The sequence below is a fragment of the Apostichopus japonicus genome, chromosome 7 (genome assembly GCF_037975245.1).
Source record: "Apostichopus japonicus isolate 1M-3 chromosome 7, ASM3797524v1, whole genome shotgun sequence".
In the NCBI taxonomy this organism is placed as follows: Eukaryota; Metazoa; Echinodermata; class Holothuroidea; order Aspidochirotida; family Stichopodidae; genus Apostichopus; species Apostichopus japonicus.
In genome coordinates, this window is record NC_092567.1 from 20980682 (window position 1) to 20997983 (window position 17302).

At 36.5% G+C, this 17302-nt stretch overlaps 2 protein-coding genes across 3 annotated transcripts in view; both read right to left on the reverse strand.

Annotated features, from left to right (window-relative positions):
• Positions 1 to 754: 754 nt before the first annotated feature.
• LOC139969690 (apoptosis regulator BAX-like) lies at positions 755 to 11066 on the reverse strand. Its single transcript, XM_071974838.1, has 6 exons — positions 10892 to 11066; positions 9876 to 10047; positions 8703 to 8940; positions 6417 to 6552; positions 4628 to 4744; positions 755 to 3223 (listed from the first exon to the last, which is right to left on the reverse strand). Exons 2-6 carry the CDS (start codon positions 9913 to 9915, stop codon positions 3119 to 3121), a joined length of 636 nt encoding a protein of 211 aa, XP_071830939.1. The 5' UTR covers positions 9916 to 10047; positions 10892 to 11066; the 3' UTR covers positions 755 to 3118.
• A 3054-nt stretch (positions 11067 to 14120) lies between these two features.
• The window catches only part of LOC139969703 (uncharacterized), a 56642-nt gene continuing 53460 nt past the window's right edge, over positions 14121 to 17302 (reverse strand). For both annotated transcript variants that reach the window (XM_071974856.1, XM_071974855.1), the window contains exons 2-3: positions 16235 to 16593; positions 14121 to 15473 (exon numbers count right to left, since the gene is read on the reverse strand). In XM_071974856.1, the coding sequence (XP_071830957.1) occupies positions 15286 to 15473; positions 16235 to 16562 (516 nt within the window). In that variant the 5' untranslated portion in view covers positions 16563 to 16593 and the 3' untranslated portion in view covers positions 14121 to 15285. The remainder of the gene's footprint in view (positions 15474 to 16234; positions 16594 to 17302) is intronic.

Here is a 17302-nt window from a genome sequence, read left to right on the forward strand (position 1 = left end):
GGTGGGGTGGGGGGGGGGCAGGAGCGTAACCAACAGCATCTATGCAGTATATATATCACCCTATTACCACAAACAGTGCATGTGTTTGTTTTGGTGAAGAACAAACCCAGCAACAAAATTTACCTTTTTTCTGCCTTCCTTCTCCACTTGGTAGGTGTTGTTGTGTGCGAGCGTGTGTGTGTGTGGGGGGGGGGGGGGGGTAGATTTAGTTTGGTTAACAAGAGAGAAGGCTTATGTCCCCTATGCCCATGTTTACCTTTAACTTTCATTTAACCTTCAAGTTAACCATTGTAGACTCAGATTCACCACAAAGTAGAATTCCCTTGGCTTCCTCTGCTAAAGTTACTTAGCTATTCCAAAACTTGGAATGACAAGATATGTTGGACAAGTAAAGTACTGTATACAGTTATCAAAGTACTTAGGTGAGAAAAGTCTGAGATTAATAAATTAATTTCAAACATTATGGAATGGTATGGTTCATGTTAATTTGTAGCAAAACAATTTCCAATATTGCATTACAAAAGAGTTTGCAATTATAGTCAAAAAGAATACATTTTTAATTTAACATTTAAAATTTAACTTGTGTCATTGAGTTGCATTATTTCACTTTGTGGTAGTTACAGAGGTCAAAAAGAACTCACAGTGGTCACAAAAACCATCATAAACCATGGACATTATTTATCCCCGAATATCTCATTGTCAAATAGGATACGAAAGGAACTGATAATAAAAATGATCAATAAACATTAAAACTGAATATTTTATACCTTTTTGTCCAGTCAAAACAAAAAACAGAAAAAAACAAAAACAAAAACCGGTTGTGCAATAATTTAAAATATGGTGCAATGTAATTTCCATGTTCTATGCACAGGTGTGCATGTTTCTGTACAGCCTCAGCATACCGTACACACAGGTTTTTCATGTCATCAGATCTCCTTTGCCCCCATTGCACAACACAGAAGCCTACTTGCGAAAGTAAAATGTCAGCTGTAATTGCTTGTATTAATTATTGGATAAAGTGTGATTCACCACATTCTACACGATGGTCAAGAAGACGCTTCTAAACAGTTCTTTACTAAGAGGAGTACAGATTATGAAAGTGCTGGGGAAGTTTCTCTTAAAGTATGTAACTGCAGTGCCTATACTCTACCAAACAATTAAGAGAACAAAAAAAAAGGTAAGGCAGGAAAAAAAAAAAAATGAAAAATAATAAAATAATAAAATCTTCTTCTGTGACATCCATAACAACTCCCTGCTGGCAAGTGCATTGGTATACTGACCCTTAACAAACTCAATCTCATATTTATATATATATATGAGATTTATATATATATATTTATATATACTAGTCTAAAAGGCAAGAAATGAGGGCAGCATTTAGCAAAAGAAATAGAAAATGATGTACTGATAGTAATGAATGTTCATAGACTATTTTCAGTATCTCTGAATACTGCATAGCTTAAGGTATCGATAAATTGAATTTCACTGTCGACAAAAGGCTAACGGCTATCACCTTGGAACTGTTTTTTTACAGGGCTGTTTAAATATAGATAGGTTTGATGAAATTATTGACCCAAAAATCGACTTTCTTTAAATGAGGTTCTTTCCATACTCGACAAAGAGAACTCATTTGGTACAGCATAGCAAAATGTAATTTGAACATTCACTAATTGCAAATATTTATGATTTCTCTATTTCCGGTTATCTTATGTTATAAATACAGTTCACAAATTTTAAAATTGTGGTTAAGACGAGACTCTTCTCACTATTCATGCTATTATATACTTAAACAAGTATTTTCTTGGTTGATAGTTTCTGCTCTGTCACTGCTTTTTTGTTGTTGTCAATTCCCTTGTCTTCATCCCTCTACCATTACACTTAATAAGCAGCATTTTTCAAAGAATTGAATTGATAGATATTATTTTATCAGACGAATACAAGATGAGATAGCAATATTGCACTCAGTTCTATTTTGGTACTACTAACTCGTACTTATGAAAATCTATAGCTGCGTCGAAAAGATTTTATATCAATCGCAGCTTGAAACATTAAATGCAAACACAAGAGTGTAGACTCTATATCCAAAGCATGGAACCCACAAAAGGTACCTAAGACCCACTTAAAATCCTTCATTGTTTTTTTTTCTTTACTTTTGCACTAATATCTCTATATCAAAAAATAACCAAAAAACACCACTTTGTCCGGAGGTGGATGCGAAAAATACAGTTAAATTATCATCATAAAAAACTCCTATAAAACTGGGAAGCAGTTGTACAAAATGTGAGTAAGAAAAATGCCAAAGTCATGTCAAGAACTATTTCAATTCTTTACTTTCGGTTTTCTTTTATTTTCTTTTTTTCTACCTAGCACCTATAGCTGTAGAAAAAAAAATCAAATAAAAAATTTTTGACAAGGGAGCTAGCTGCCAACCTATTAATTTGTGAAAAGTCTCTCAATAACAGCAAGAAAGTGCAACTGTGCTTTATTTTGTAATAACCCGCCCAAAATAATTGATTGAGTTGCAAAACAATACCCTAATTAAAATAATGAGTTGCGTTGCCTTTGTAAAATGCTACAAAGGGAAGAATATTTAAAGTGTTTGCATGTGTTTCAGTGCTAACATTACTAAACCATATTTTACTTTGCAGCAGACTCACTCAAGCTTTTAATGTTCTACATATAACCTATAAATTATTTCTTTTCCTTCCTCACACCTCCCCCTCCCTCCCTCTCACCCCCTTGCTTTCTCCTCTGTTCCATTCCTTTCCCCCACTATGTTAATAAAGTGATACATGTCTTTAAACTTTAATCACAACAATGGTTTAGTGTTTAATCAAGTTTTGTTTACACAGTTGGACACATTACCTTGCAAACACAAGCAACTGCTATGAACCCAAAGACTAAGAACTTATAGAAACTATTACACATAAGAAAATAACTAAACTTTAAGAAACATAAAAAAACATGAAAAAAGGTCATAAAATAGTTAACTCCTTTGGCTCCTGAACTTCCTCTTTGTCAGCACGCTTTCTGTTCATTAGGACCTGGAAAAAAATTGGTTTGGCTGACCGTGGTCCATTACGACAAAGTTTTTCTTCTTCTTGGAGGTCAGATGAGGTCATTTTTGGAGTTTGTAGATACCAAACAGAAGACAAAAGCCAGATAGGGCAACCAGCGAACCCCAGATCCAGGTTGGAGATCCTACAATCTCTCTGATTGAGGTCTGAGGAGAAAACAGAAAGAGGGGTGAAAGACAATAAAGGAGGATGAACCTGAATTCAAACAAAAATTGTATTTCATAAATATAAATACCTCATAACCATTGTTTTATATACCATCCTATTTATAACAATAATAAATTATAGGCAAAACAAAGAAAAATCTATTTAGCTCCCCCCCCCCTCCCAAGTTCTTCCTCACAACTTTGATTCCAAGACCTGAAACAGACTTAAGTTTATGTTGAAGGTTTACTGTCTTGTTCAAGGCCAAGGCCCCCTCACACAGCTTTACATCACTAACCCCTGGTCATTGGTAACTTGTCACACCCAAACACCAAAGTGCGCACAATTCAAACAATCCCTCCTGGGGTACTACAGTGTAACACATCTACATGTCCCTTGTGAGACTTCCCATAGGGTACAGCCACAAACCGGCGTACGTATCTATATTTACAAATTACCTCGCAAGTCCACATTTATACACCTGGGTGAAGAGAGGCAATGGAGACAAAGTACTTTGCCCAAGGACACACCGTAATGATCTGGTCAGGACTCGAACCTGTAATCCTTAGATCACAAGTCCACTGCCTTAACCGCTTGACCACAACGCCCTCATTGGCGAGTGTTCTTAAACTTCTTACAGCCTAAACCAATACACATACATTGACAGAGAAGCAACTATGAGGGGAAACTGTGGCAGGCAGGCCGGTAGGTCCTTCTCATTTTGAGTTGTTTTATGTTTGACAATGCAAGACATTTCTTTAAAGGAATGAAATTATGGCCTAATAGTAGAGAGAAAAGAACAATGTATGGAACTCTGCTCGTAACTCAATCAAATGACATTCCTCAACAGGCAAGCTTATCTTGGGGCATACATCAACAACTTTGGCAGATTTTCCTGCACCAATATTCAAATAAATGACCAAGTCAGTATCCAATGAGATTAAAGTAAAACACTCCAAAAATTACGGGGTTTTTTTCTGCTTCTGTTAGAAAACCTCCAGAAATATTGATGGCCACCTTTTCAAAATGATTTGACACTCCCAATATTACGAGTTGTGGATATACAGGGAACGTCCAGGATGTAACTTGCCACGAGCATTCAAACAAATATTTTGGCCAATGGGATGAAGTTAGCATATTTCTCGACCACAAAGAAATCTGCGCATTTGGCGTCACCTCTCGTCCAGCGGCACACAAGCTCCGGTTAACCGGTTGTCGAATCGGCCCATGACCCTCCCCCCCCCCCCATGGTAGGAAGGTTAATAAGCTTAACTCATGAACCTATTAATACCATCAACTGGATGGGTACCGGAAATTCAGTCCTAATAGATGATAACCATCATTCAGATGTGGGTGATACCATTTCATACATGGGGATGATACCATTGTCACTATTTTGTACTCACCCAGCCGCCTCTGTTGATGATCCACTGGGCAAACTTCCGAACGAGTAGTTGCACCACCTCTTTTATAAGTGTGTTGACCCAAGCTGGAAAGTTTTCATCTATGAAGCGACCTATTGCCTGCAAAAGAAAAAACAAACCATCGTAAAACTGCTGTCATCGAGGAAAGAGAACAAGCACACACATTTCTTAATGGATTGTTCATTTTTCGTTCTTTTCAAAAACTTTAAAAGTTTGTAACAAATTGGGTTCGGTACATACATGAGCTTGTCTATAGTGAAATGATCTACAACTTCTAAAATGCCGAAAATTTTTCCTGATGCTGTGCTTTTTGGCTGTGATCTAAAAACAATTAACTTAAAACAAAAAGGTTTATCTGGGTCATGAGATATTTCATATGAAAGTTAAATAGATATATAAATAAATAGATAGATGTTTAATTAGTCAGTAATTTACTAACTAATTAAACATTCCCAGTTTACATTGTTATGGTAATCAGTTGTCTCCAATACTAACTCAGATCCAGCATATCAAGAAACACTGCCATCTTTCATACTGCTTTCAGAGGCCACTTTTGGACTCAAATAAGAATATAATTACAACTCTTTAATTTTTGGTGGCTTAACACAAATTAGCAATAGAATAAACAATCTCTTTTTTAAATTTTTTTATACTACGTTTAGGGTTCTATTTATTATCGTTTAGTATTGGGTGTTTATTACTATCTGCTTTAGGCTTTTACAATATTTGTCTTATTGTACTATAGTTTCTCATACTTATTTATATTTAATAATTAACTACGTTTTAATATTTTGTGTATTCTTTGTTAAAACTATTTACTTTTTACATATTTCTGAATTTGTCATGGACTATATGCGTTTAAGGGCTTTAATTAGTATCGTTTATATTACCTTATATTGTTGCTTTAGGACTTTACATTTTGTGCCTTATTTGTTCTATATATTTAATATTAGGTTTTTGTTACTATTTGTTTTTAGGTTTTCCATTTGTTAAAGCGCTTTGAGCAGCTTTGCTGATTATGCGCTACATAAATATTACTTATTATTATTATTATAATGTCTCCTCTAAACATTCCTCTTACGGGTTTCTCAGTCATTCTTCTAAATATCTATCAGAAAAACATATTCTCGCTTGATATTGTCATCGTTGGATCTTATGATAATAATAAATAATAAATTACATTTATATAGCGCTTAATACAGCGTTTCAAAGCGCTTTACAAAGTAGGAAAGAGACAAAGGAAACCAAGGGGAAAAAAGAAACAAGGTATCAAACAGAAATGTGTAAAGTTGTCTCTTGAAAATACAGAGGGAGGGAGAGTCACGAATGTGAAATGGGAGTTCGTTCTAAAGAGAAGGCGCAGCGACAGAAAAGGCACGATCGCCATAAACGAGTGCGGGTATGTGGACCAGGAATAAATTGCAAATGCGCATGAAAGGAAGAGCGAAGCGTAACTGTAGTTGACCGATCAAAGGAGTAAGAAGGTCAGTGATATATTGAGGGGCAAGCCCGTTGATCGCTTTGAAGGTGTGAAGTTGGATCTTAAACTGGATACGCTTGTCATTAGTCTTTAATTCTTGAAGCTTTGCCAAGACTCTGATTGCTGTTTTAGCAAAGAGATAATTTAACGAATAGGGCTGTGGTTCCATGCCGCAGAAAGCAACTTGCTAAAAATCTTATTATTTGCTTTAGATCCATTCTTGCATCTTCTCTCAAGCACATATCTAAGGAAGATTGGGCTGTTTTTCTAGCTGATATGCAAATTACTTACACGAGCACACATTTGATATGCAAAGTAGAAGAGGCCGATGACACGACCCCAGTTGATCTCCCCATCGCTGAATATGACGTGAGCCACGGCTATGATGTTATCGATGGTGGACTCTTCTGGTACGGAATTGATCATTCTGCGAGAGCAAACGAATCGATTTACTAAACATAATACGTCTTTGTGATAAGGATGACTGTCATAATAAATTAAATCATTAAATACGTCCTCACAGCAGCTAAGATCATTCTGTAAACGAATCGGTTTACTAACATAATTAGTCTATGTAATAAAGATCGCTGTCATGAAAAAAAAATATATATATAAAAACTTCCTCAAAGCAGCTAAGAAAAATGTTGATTCCATCTGGGAGATATTATCAATTTCATGTTTCTTCACACACAAGGCAGAAGACTTGATCAAGTCTAAAATATGACATGATCCTATGACATGTGCTTCAATTTACTTCATTTCTTTCTTTCCTTAGTTATGTAATACTATGTATATTTTCTGCAATAAAGGGAGTGAAGACTTGCGCAAAAAGAAACGTCTGATGCCGGTACTCTGACCTAGTTTCGAATGAGGTGTAACAGAAGTGTTAGACACCACCATGGATCCCAGAAAATACACACACTGCTTGCTACCATCGGTTATTAGACACTAGTGTACAGTCAATACATGCAGCTATGGTCAATACCCACAACACAGTGTACATAGCAGCAATGGACATCTCAGGTCCAGATAAAAGATAACAAGGTATCACATTTCATTACTGTCTGCATTTTGTAGCGACAAGAAAAAAACGTTGTTTGCAAGCAACGGAAATTTAACTTTTTCAGAGGGCGGCACACGGTTTGGGGCGAGTCTTCAATGCCTTTAAATGGAGATTGGTTTTGCAAAGACTGAATCCAAAACTCTTGAAACAAGAACTTGACATGACACTTAATGATGGCATATTGGTTTCAGTGTCAACGATGTTAACATTCTGATCTTATAAATGTTTAAAAGAAAAAACAAACAGAAAGTGAAAGGTTTTAGATCCTACAGTGGCACTATGACATCACAGAGTTACAAAATGACAACTCCCAGATGCAACATTTAACCTAGGATATCTCCAAAATGGAGCAAGAATTTTCTTAGCAGTTGGATGGGGAAGAGTGAGGGTGGGGGGAATTGTTCACTACAAATAACTCTGTGATGAAAGCTGAAGATCATGGTTAGGTTTGTGTCCCCTTATAAAGCATTCAGTGTTTATTATAATAACAATAATAATCAGCAGTTATTTTTACTACGCTTAAGCGACCGCAATTTTAGTCCTGAGAAACCAGCAAGGGCATATGGATTCAACTTACACATCGGGTGGCTTCCAATTCAACATTTTTAACTCAAATTTGGAATCTTTTCAAATTTAGAAAGTCATTTCTGATCGGAAAACCGTAGATTGCTCTTGGACGAAAAATCCACCTGGCCGTGTATCGAACATGGAACCTCCCGATTGCTAAACCTCTTTGCTTCCAATGTTACCAGCTTTATCCACTCGGCCAGAGCACCGTTATCATACTAACATTATTATAGCATCATGTGGCATCTTTAATATAGCTGCAATGCCATTATCAGATGCATGACTCCAATACTTGTCAAAAACCTAATAAATTATGAAGATTTGACTGATTGTTGCCCAAAGTAGATTTTCTGTATTTGAAGATGGCGGCCAAGTGTCCTTCCGTCTTTTGTATATTATAAGTGTATCTAACAGATACAGTAGAGTTGGAGAGGAAAGCTAAAGTAATCATATTAGAGTATAAAGAAATCCATTTTTTTTTAAATACTTAACAGATAAGGTACTGTAATACTTAACTTCAAATAAGGTTGTAATATGTTAAGTTAAGTTGTACAGTACCTTTATCTGTTATGAATAAAACAAAATATCCGCAATACAAGAAAAATCGTACAGCTCTGCTTTGTCAATCCCTTGGAACTTTTAATATGGAACTCCTGATATTGATCCAAAATTAGTCTGGCATAAAAATACAGGTTTTGTCTGAACTCTTTCCAGGTTGGTAATACTATATTCTCTTTGGCAATAAATCATGTAAAATAAAAATAATAATTACATATAGTACAAACTTAACCAGGTTTCAAAGGGAAAAATTTAAAGAAAGAATTGATTTTAAAAGTTTGAGCCATACTTTTATCTACCGACAAATTGTTCAATTGTATTCCACGGAGGGAGCAACTACAGTGCCGCTGTGAAGACAACTTTTAACCATGAACTGATTGGAAACAAACCTTTGAAGTTCTTGATCTCTGTCAAGAGCGTCGCCAATCTCCCTGATTAAAGAGCCGACCTCCACCCACACCCTGTCGTGCTCTGACTCTTGGTCGGTGCCCCGTATATCCGCCAGAGTTGGGGCGTTCTCGATGCCGTCTCGTTGGAAGCGCTCTACGATGAATCTCTGAAGGAGTACGGCTCCTTGCTCTGCGATATCCTCCTCGCTGATCTGACGGATGTAAAGATCTGCCTCATCTGCGGAGTAAACATATGTAAGGAAGGCAAAAATACAAGTGAGAATTGAGTGAGAATCATTTGAAAAATTATGTGAGAATTATGTGAATTTTACAGCTGCACATCGCTGTGATGTTTATCCGTAAAGAAGAGATGTCGACTTCAAGTAGAATTTTAGTCTTGATATGTCACAGAACATGAGTAAATATAAATTGAGTGCTAGTAAAGTTTTGATTTATTTGACGGGTTTACAGCTTAAAAATATGCTATTTATTTCTAAAATGCTCCTTCAATGCTAAATTGATGATAACATTGTTCAAGTTCATGTTAATTTTTTTATAAATTCTAATAACTGAGCCGTACTTTGTTTAGGACTGTAAGCGTACATGCACGATAGAGCAACCTTAAATGACATGCTACAAAAATTTGTTCCTGAGAAGTTAGTAGCAAATTGTAAACATAAAATTCTAATGTTTTCCTGTTAAGTTTGTGTGTTGCAACTAATGAACTGAATTAATGGTCTATGTATTATCCACTTTATTTGATGAGTCTCAGATGTCGAAAAAGGGTAATTTCTCAAAAGTTAAAAGTGAGTTTAGAAAGACATCCTGCAATGATAGCAGTGTTTTAATTATCCTCAAGATATGAAAATTAGTGTGTTGGCTAAAATCATGCTTTTAATGGTGTGACAAGGTACCTGAAACTTACACCCTGTCACTTTAGTCCACCAAAGTTTGCACAAAGGAATTAGATAACTTCAAATTTTTGCAATATGCAAAAATGAAACATTAAATATCAAATTTGCGGATGTTAAAACACTTAAACTTGCTCCTAAATGCAGTAAAGGTGTTGTAACCACCACAAGATAACGTGCAAAAATGGTTTCAAGAAGTGTACTAGTTAGGAAACATGAGACGGACCAAGCTGCCCTAAATATACTTTTCCCTGACACTAACCTTGACCACCCCCTCCTCCTCCACCACCTCCAGTTGCCATCGTTGTGAACTCTTCTTGACCTCTGACTTGCAGCTAACACCACTGTTGAAAATTAAGTTGTCAGAACTCCTGGTTCGGTCTGCCAGATGAAAAACTTTAATAGAAAAGGGTTCAGGTCAAGGTTTCCAGTATCTGCAACATAAAAATAAAATGTCCATGATGAAATAACAGAAGTGTACTATATATGTATATGAACTGAGGTACATTGCTTCCTTATGTTTGTGCAGTATTGGAGGTCCCATCAACTCATCATATATACCCATCAAATTTGAATATAAACAATAGACAGGACCATCAGCTCTGGTCAAAGAAGAATCAGTTAACACATACTGTATGGAAACTAAACAACCACATAACATACAGGAGCCTGCGCAGCTCGATCAGGCTTGCCCGCCCCCCCCCCCCCTGGTGACCAATCAGTTTCATTGCATACTATGCACAATGATGCAAGATGAACTAGTGAGTGTTCACATTTTGGAGCAAGGGTTGACAAATCTTGCACTGAAAATAGCTGTAGTACAAATTCTATGTTTCTAAATTTTCTTTAGTTGTCTCCAAAAATGGAGGATGAAAATCTTGCCGATTATGCCTAGGCCTATCTTGGTGATTTTCAGATTAACAATTTATTTAATACCTTGTATACTGTACTAGCAAAATGCACTGACAGATAAGCCTAGGCCTACATGTAAATTGATTTGAGCTGTTGTTTACAACCACCTTTAGGAATTAGCCTAACTTGTTATCAGGACGCTCATATCAACGAGTATTCCTGACAACGAGCACTCTATACAGTAAATCTTTACCAGTTTTCTTTGAAATGGAAATAGCCGACACCCAATTTATGTTCCACGGACTACAGTTACAGGCCCAGTTCCACGATACCTTGTACAGTTGTATTTTCAATTCCATAACAAGTATGCAAGCCTAACCAACAGTTACACTAACCTATACTAAGTTTGCATATTATAAGACTAACCTGGTGTGCACTGCAGTCTGCTCCTCAAAAGCGTAGAAAGGTAAAGTACAACATTTATAAAGATGAAAAACACAAACGGTCTAGGCAATTACAAGTCTGTAAGCTCTGAGACCTATTGGAGGCTTCTGGACTTCATGCTTTCCGGTGTGTAAAGTGAAAGTTTTGCATTGCACGCATGATAGACGATGATTCACAGACTTACTGCCTATGGGAAGCCAAATGTCCAAGTATCATCATTGACGAACTTGAACTTCTCGAATTTCTGAATGCTTTAGATGTGAGATACAAGGCGTGCACCCAAGGGGAGGGGGGGGGGTTAAATTACAATATTGTGTTTGTAGTTATACAAGTATAAAATGTGTATAGAATGTGCTGCTCACTTCCTTCCTGTGGCTGAAGTTGATTGCTTAACACATTTTATGTGAATTTAAATAATATATATAACAAAACATGCCATTCTCTTTTGCCTATTATATACATTCATTATACACATAAGTGGGTGTTTGCCCTATTTTCGGGCAGTATTTATACGTTTATGGTACATAAAGTGGATCGGGTGGGTTGTATGTAAGTTAAGTTGCGAATATTAATCAATTTTGACAGAAGATTTCTGTTAGTAAGATTAAATTCTGTACAAAGGAAAGAAAAATTATACATGCGTGGGTCATTGTTTGAAGGTGCTGTCTTGTCGCTTTCATCTAAGATATTTTAAAAATTACCAATTATATTGTTAGTATGGTATATATATTCTCTCACATCTGGAGATTAAGTAATTTCTAGTGCAACAAGTCCAAGTATTAATATTTTCGGTTAAAGGATGACTTTAGCTACATTAGTAATTTTATGTAGACCATAAAAACACACTGCTTTCACTCGAGGTTGTAGCTCTTTAAACTTTTTTATATTTAATTTCTGAGGAATGACTCTTTAAACAGCTAAGGCCTCATCGATTACTAACCTGACTGGACTATTCTAAATGCACAGTCCACTAGGGACTTCGGTACCCCAATGTGGCGGTGCACTCAACATCTCGAATACGGTGGCACACCGCTTCCGAGCCAGTCTGCCGGTAGACCAATCCACCTCTGCAGCTATTTCATATTCACTGTTAGGCAGGGACCAATTACCACATTAATAAAATGACGACATTCAAATGACCTCTATTCACTTTCATATTGAGGGCGCTTCTCGGTTTCCGCACGATTTGTTTTTCTTTGGAGCAGCACCTAGAAGAGATCATAATTTAGGGCTCTTGTGTCGTTGCTCTGATTGGTTTATTGGTTATTATTACAAAATATTGATTTTATCGAATGATGATTTATTTTACCCTGTGCTAATATATAATTCTGATGAAATATAAAGAAGCGTTAATCTAGCTTGCTGGAGGGTGTCGGACGGGACAAGAGGGGGAGGGGAAAGGGGAGGGAGGGGAGGTGATGAGGGTAGAGTTCAATCGGTCGCTAATGATAATATTTCTCAATACTGTCATTTGATTGTAAAATTCGAAAAAGTATAACCACATCCAGGTCCTTGTCTTCGAGGCGCGGATTTCCTTAAAAAAAGGATTTAACGATTAAAGTCGAATCATGACAGCTATGGATTAATTCCATCTCTAATGACTTTATAAACCGAATCGATTTAAAGACAAGTTAGCTTTAAATCGTTAATGGGTAAGTAAGATGTAGGTGAGGGGAGGGATGGTTCCACAATGGTGACCACCTTTAGAAAATGGTAATGAGCCTGCGGGCTTCCGGGAAAATGTTATATGAGTCTCCGATAACCAGCAGAATGTTGAGCCCACCAATATAATATAAAAATATAAACTTTCTGGAAATAGTAAAAGAAATTAATAACTGAAATATACTTGTAATCAGCAACTCGGAAACAATAGATCAAGACAGTGAAAGAAGTTTGTATTGTTTTTGCTTTAAATCATTTTTTTTTTCATACTATTTCAGAGCTTCTTCATATTCAGCCTCTATTTATGACGTCATTAAGCTTTACCTCACACAGCCTCTGAAAGAAAAATTTATCGAGGAAAACATTTAACCATCTTTTAATACGTCAAATACATCACGACGTAATGCATGACCTTCAACCTTTCCTCTCTTCCACGGAGTAAATGAGTCAATTTTATCCATCAGAATGAAATTATCTTATACTATCTTATGATATCTTCACTCAGATATGAAATTTAAAATAAATCAGATACAAAGAGAGAGAAACAGAGAGAGAGAGGTGGAGATAGAGAGAGCTAAATATAGTGACAGAACGTATATGACATTACGCACGCCATGGTATAGTAATTTTTTACCTTACCGATATAGTAACATACGTTGCACAATATGTCTTGCAGCTTGTACAACTTATTATACTAGTTCAAACAAGAACACACAGAACGCAATGTCCATTTACACGTCATAAAACATACATTACTGGACGCAGTAACGATCAGTATACAAAGCTCCGACGTCACAGTGACGTAATATGATATCACGCGATGAGTTGGTGACGCAACACCTTTTAAGATCTCGACAAAAGGATTGTTTTTTTTTTTCTCTTCATGACAGAAAACAATCAAGTTTCCCAAATTTTTGCTGAATTACGTCATTTTCGATCTGTGCCTTTTCCTTTTCGTTATTTTGTCAGGCTCCGAAAATTATATTTCTACTCTGATTTTTTTAAAATTTTAGCCTAAAATTGAATCACCTTTCTGTATATGTTTATCTCAGTTTGTCATCACTTTCTCTCTCTCTCGCTCTTCCCATTATTCCAATTATATCTGACCTGTTTTCTTGTCTACCCGGAGACGGACTTGAAACATCCAAACTGCGCATGTGTGACATCTCAAATTACGTAATCAATTCCTATTTTTATAAGCTGCAAAAAGTGACACAAAGTTTTAGGCCTTGAAATATCACACTTGAATACGTTACTTGAATATTATAGAACTTAAGACTAAACACAAGTTATCAGACGAACCATTATTTCATTTGGGTACCCTAACCTATCATATAGTCTACTTTAACGTGTCGTTTACACATCTTTCAGTATACGCCTATAAAGCATTAACGTCAGCTTTTATTAGCCTAGCCTTCTAAAGAAAACCACAACAAGAACTAAATTAGCCCACTTGGGTTAATTTAACGCTTGCCGAAGTTGTTTCGGACAATTCTTCAATCGCCCTCCAAACCTGAAACATGTTAACCACCACCCCCCAACTCCCCACCCGCCCCACCCCCATCCCACCCGTTCTAACTTCTTTCAAAATCTACAAAGTTAACTAAAATGAGTTAACGTATTTTTGAAAAGTACTTTGACACTCTCTTGGGCTAATTAAATCGTACATATGAGTTTGTTTTGTATACAGAATATTGATAAGAGATCTTATATTGCACATATTACTATTTAAGCCACAAAACAAAAATAGTTACTTTATTAACAAAACACCCCTGAGACAAAAAAATATACAGTCAATCGAGAGAAGAGAAAAAAAATAGTTTTAAATATAGATAGAATTCCTCCAATTATATCGAAGACATAATTATTTACACACAGGAGTAGTTCATTGGTTTCTACATAATTTTCTTTCTACACACGTTATTCCACTTTCATAAATATTCATAGCTCGAAAAAAAAACTATTCTTGTTTTGTTTTCCTTCAAGGTTAATTCATACGTAAACGAGATTGGTGTTTCATTAATATGCAAATTTAATCCATTTTCAAAAAATATAACAATGAAGACAGCAACATCCATCATGTTATTTCTATTTTAAGGTTTTGTTTTGTCATTTGTGATGTAATTTCAAGCATGAAAGTTTAAGACAGCGACCCACATAAAATGCTACCACTCATAACTTCTCTATACAGTTCGTATATTGAGAGAAATTGATTTCTTTCTTTCTTTCAATGTTTTTAGCTTTTCGTTGTGACTTCTTCTGAATTCAAAACACGAAATGTCGTGACATATTTGAAAGTGGAGGCAGAAGTACGTTTCATCCTTCTCCCTCCCTTGCCTAAGTTCTAACTATATATGCCGCCTCTCTCCCCCCTCCCTTCCCCTCCCCTCCCCCACATTAATTTGATAACGCTTTCTTATACTCCAATGGTGAAATATTAACATATTGCAATTTAGTTCGTCAAACTTATCATCATCATTATCACAGCCATCGGGTCTCCCTAATGACAGACGTACATTCTGGATTTGTAGGATAAAAGTTGCACATTCTGTTTTTCTTCTCGTCGTCGTTTTGAAGGGTTTACAAGTCCACAGAAACACAGCTTGTTTGTTCGCAGTCGTACTAGGTCACGAACGATGATGATCCGCTTGTTGTTGATGTTGATGTTGTTGTTGATGTTGTTGTTTTATTAATTGTACAATCTCGTCCATAGTTTAACCGATGGATTCCATTTGATTTAAAAGTTCTGTGTTCGCTGACGGTACTTTAATAATTCTTCCGTTCGGTGCGATCAGACCCTTATTTATTAGAATCTGATATTGCATCCGGTAAATTTCGCTTTGCTTGGCTAGTCGCCTGAGATCGGTTACCGTCCGTTGGAACGCGGAAAATGCAGTGGACTCTGTAAATAAGAACGAAAAAGAAACGGAAATGATGAGAGGGTTATACAGGCAGTCAATGCTGCAATATCTCATATGTGTAACAAACGCATTTCGTGAACAATTTAATTATGAGCAATATATTGAATATGTTTAAATTTGACATTTTCACTCGTGAATTTGACACTTTCATTCGTGAATTCCGCACTGAGCGAGACAACATTTGTCCGTTTACACCTTGAGCTTCGTCATCAGTCGCCATTTATAAATCATGTGTATTTTTATTCATAGCAACAATTCATCACCCTCCCCGCCCCCTCCCCTTGTCCCCCTTCCCAGAAATGGACTTGCCATCACCCAAGTAGCTCCTTTAAGTTTATGATATCCTTTATATGAATCATGTATTGCTATCTGAAATTGTTAGCTGGATAGGGTAATTTAAAAAACCAAACTAGTTTTTGCTGGAACAAGGCTTCTCAAAAAGCCGTCCGTGGTCCTATTCCGGCATTAGAAAGTCTTCAGTCCGGCTCCGCCGAAACAATCGTCCGACAACGTTGTATTATAATCTAGTATAAAAAACTGGGCACCTTATACTGACTTACCATGCGTTATCGAAGTAATAATTTGGGTTAGGTTTTTTTTTAGGGGGGGGAGGGGCTATTTGATTTCTGTGGCCCTAGTAAACAAATTATGTGAGAACCAGTGTTGCCTGTTGTAAAGCAAGAAAAAAATGCTAATCTTTTGAAGAAGAAAAAAAAACACTTTTTTTTAAAAGTAATCTTACCTCTTTTTTGAACTCTTTGGGATCTCCAAGATCTGAGAGGAGGAACCTCCGTTTCTGGCTCTTGCGTTCTCAACTCAGCCAATCTGCATAGAACTCTGGTTGCCACGGAGATTTCACTATTTGCGCACATCTCTTGAATATCTCTGTCGTACATGACCGCCAGTTCCTCGCCCACCTCGTCGGCGGTTTGGTACGGAGAAGCATAGGTGCCAGATGTTTGGTAAGGAGCAGCATAAGCGCCAGATGAGACAAAGGCTATGTAGACGAACGTCGTTAATAGACAAAGAGACGCTATTCTAGATATCGATCCTGAGATTGGAAGTTCCATCGCTGAGATTCTATTTCTGCACTTTTTATACCTGCAACGAGAACAAAAGAGAAAAGCCATATGACTATAGGTACAAACAATATACAATTGTGCCACATTTTCCGCTCACAAATCGAAAGTGCGCCATCTCAAGAAGTCGACCGGACGGCTCTTTTTACACCATTTGGGAAATATTTAGGACATTAATTTAAACGCAGAGATTAAAATAACAGCGTGAGAAGAAGTTATACAGTGTATTATAAATAATAAGTAAAGCAAAAACAACATAAAACGTTTGGTACTCTGTATACTTCGTGTACTATATAGACAACCGTTTACGTTAAAAAAAAATTTTAAAAAAATGACAAAATGAGAAGAAAAAGAAATGTTTAAAAGGATTCTCACAAACGGAACCTGAATGCGACGAAGGTTTTGCACCACAAGCTTGTCTATTTCCCTTACTGCGACCAGTTTCTTTTTTTATTTTATAATTTTTTTGGAAAATTCAATAAACTTTCAACGCGTTGCCCTTTAATTGAGGAGGCTACTTTCTGCCCTCGCATTATAAAAAAAAACTCTCTCGTCATTCGCTCCCCCTGACCGTCGAAAATTGAGAAAATTGACGGTATTTGTCAGTAAGGGCCGCTAGGCTTGTAGGGGTGACGTCCATATGGTCAATACAAGACACGAGAGGTGACATATAAAGATCTAGGAGCTGACATGAGCTGAAGAAATTGACACTGCCTTGCACGGAAGTTTTC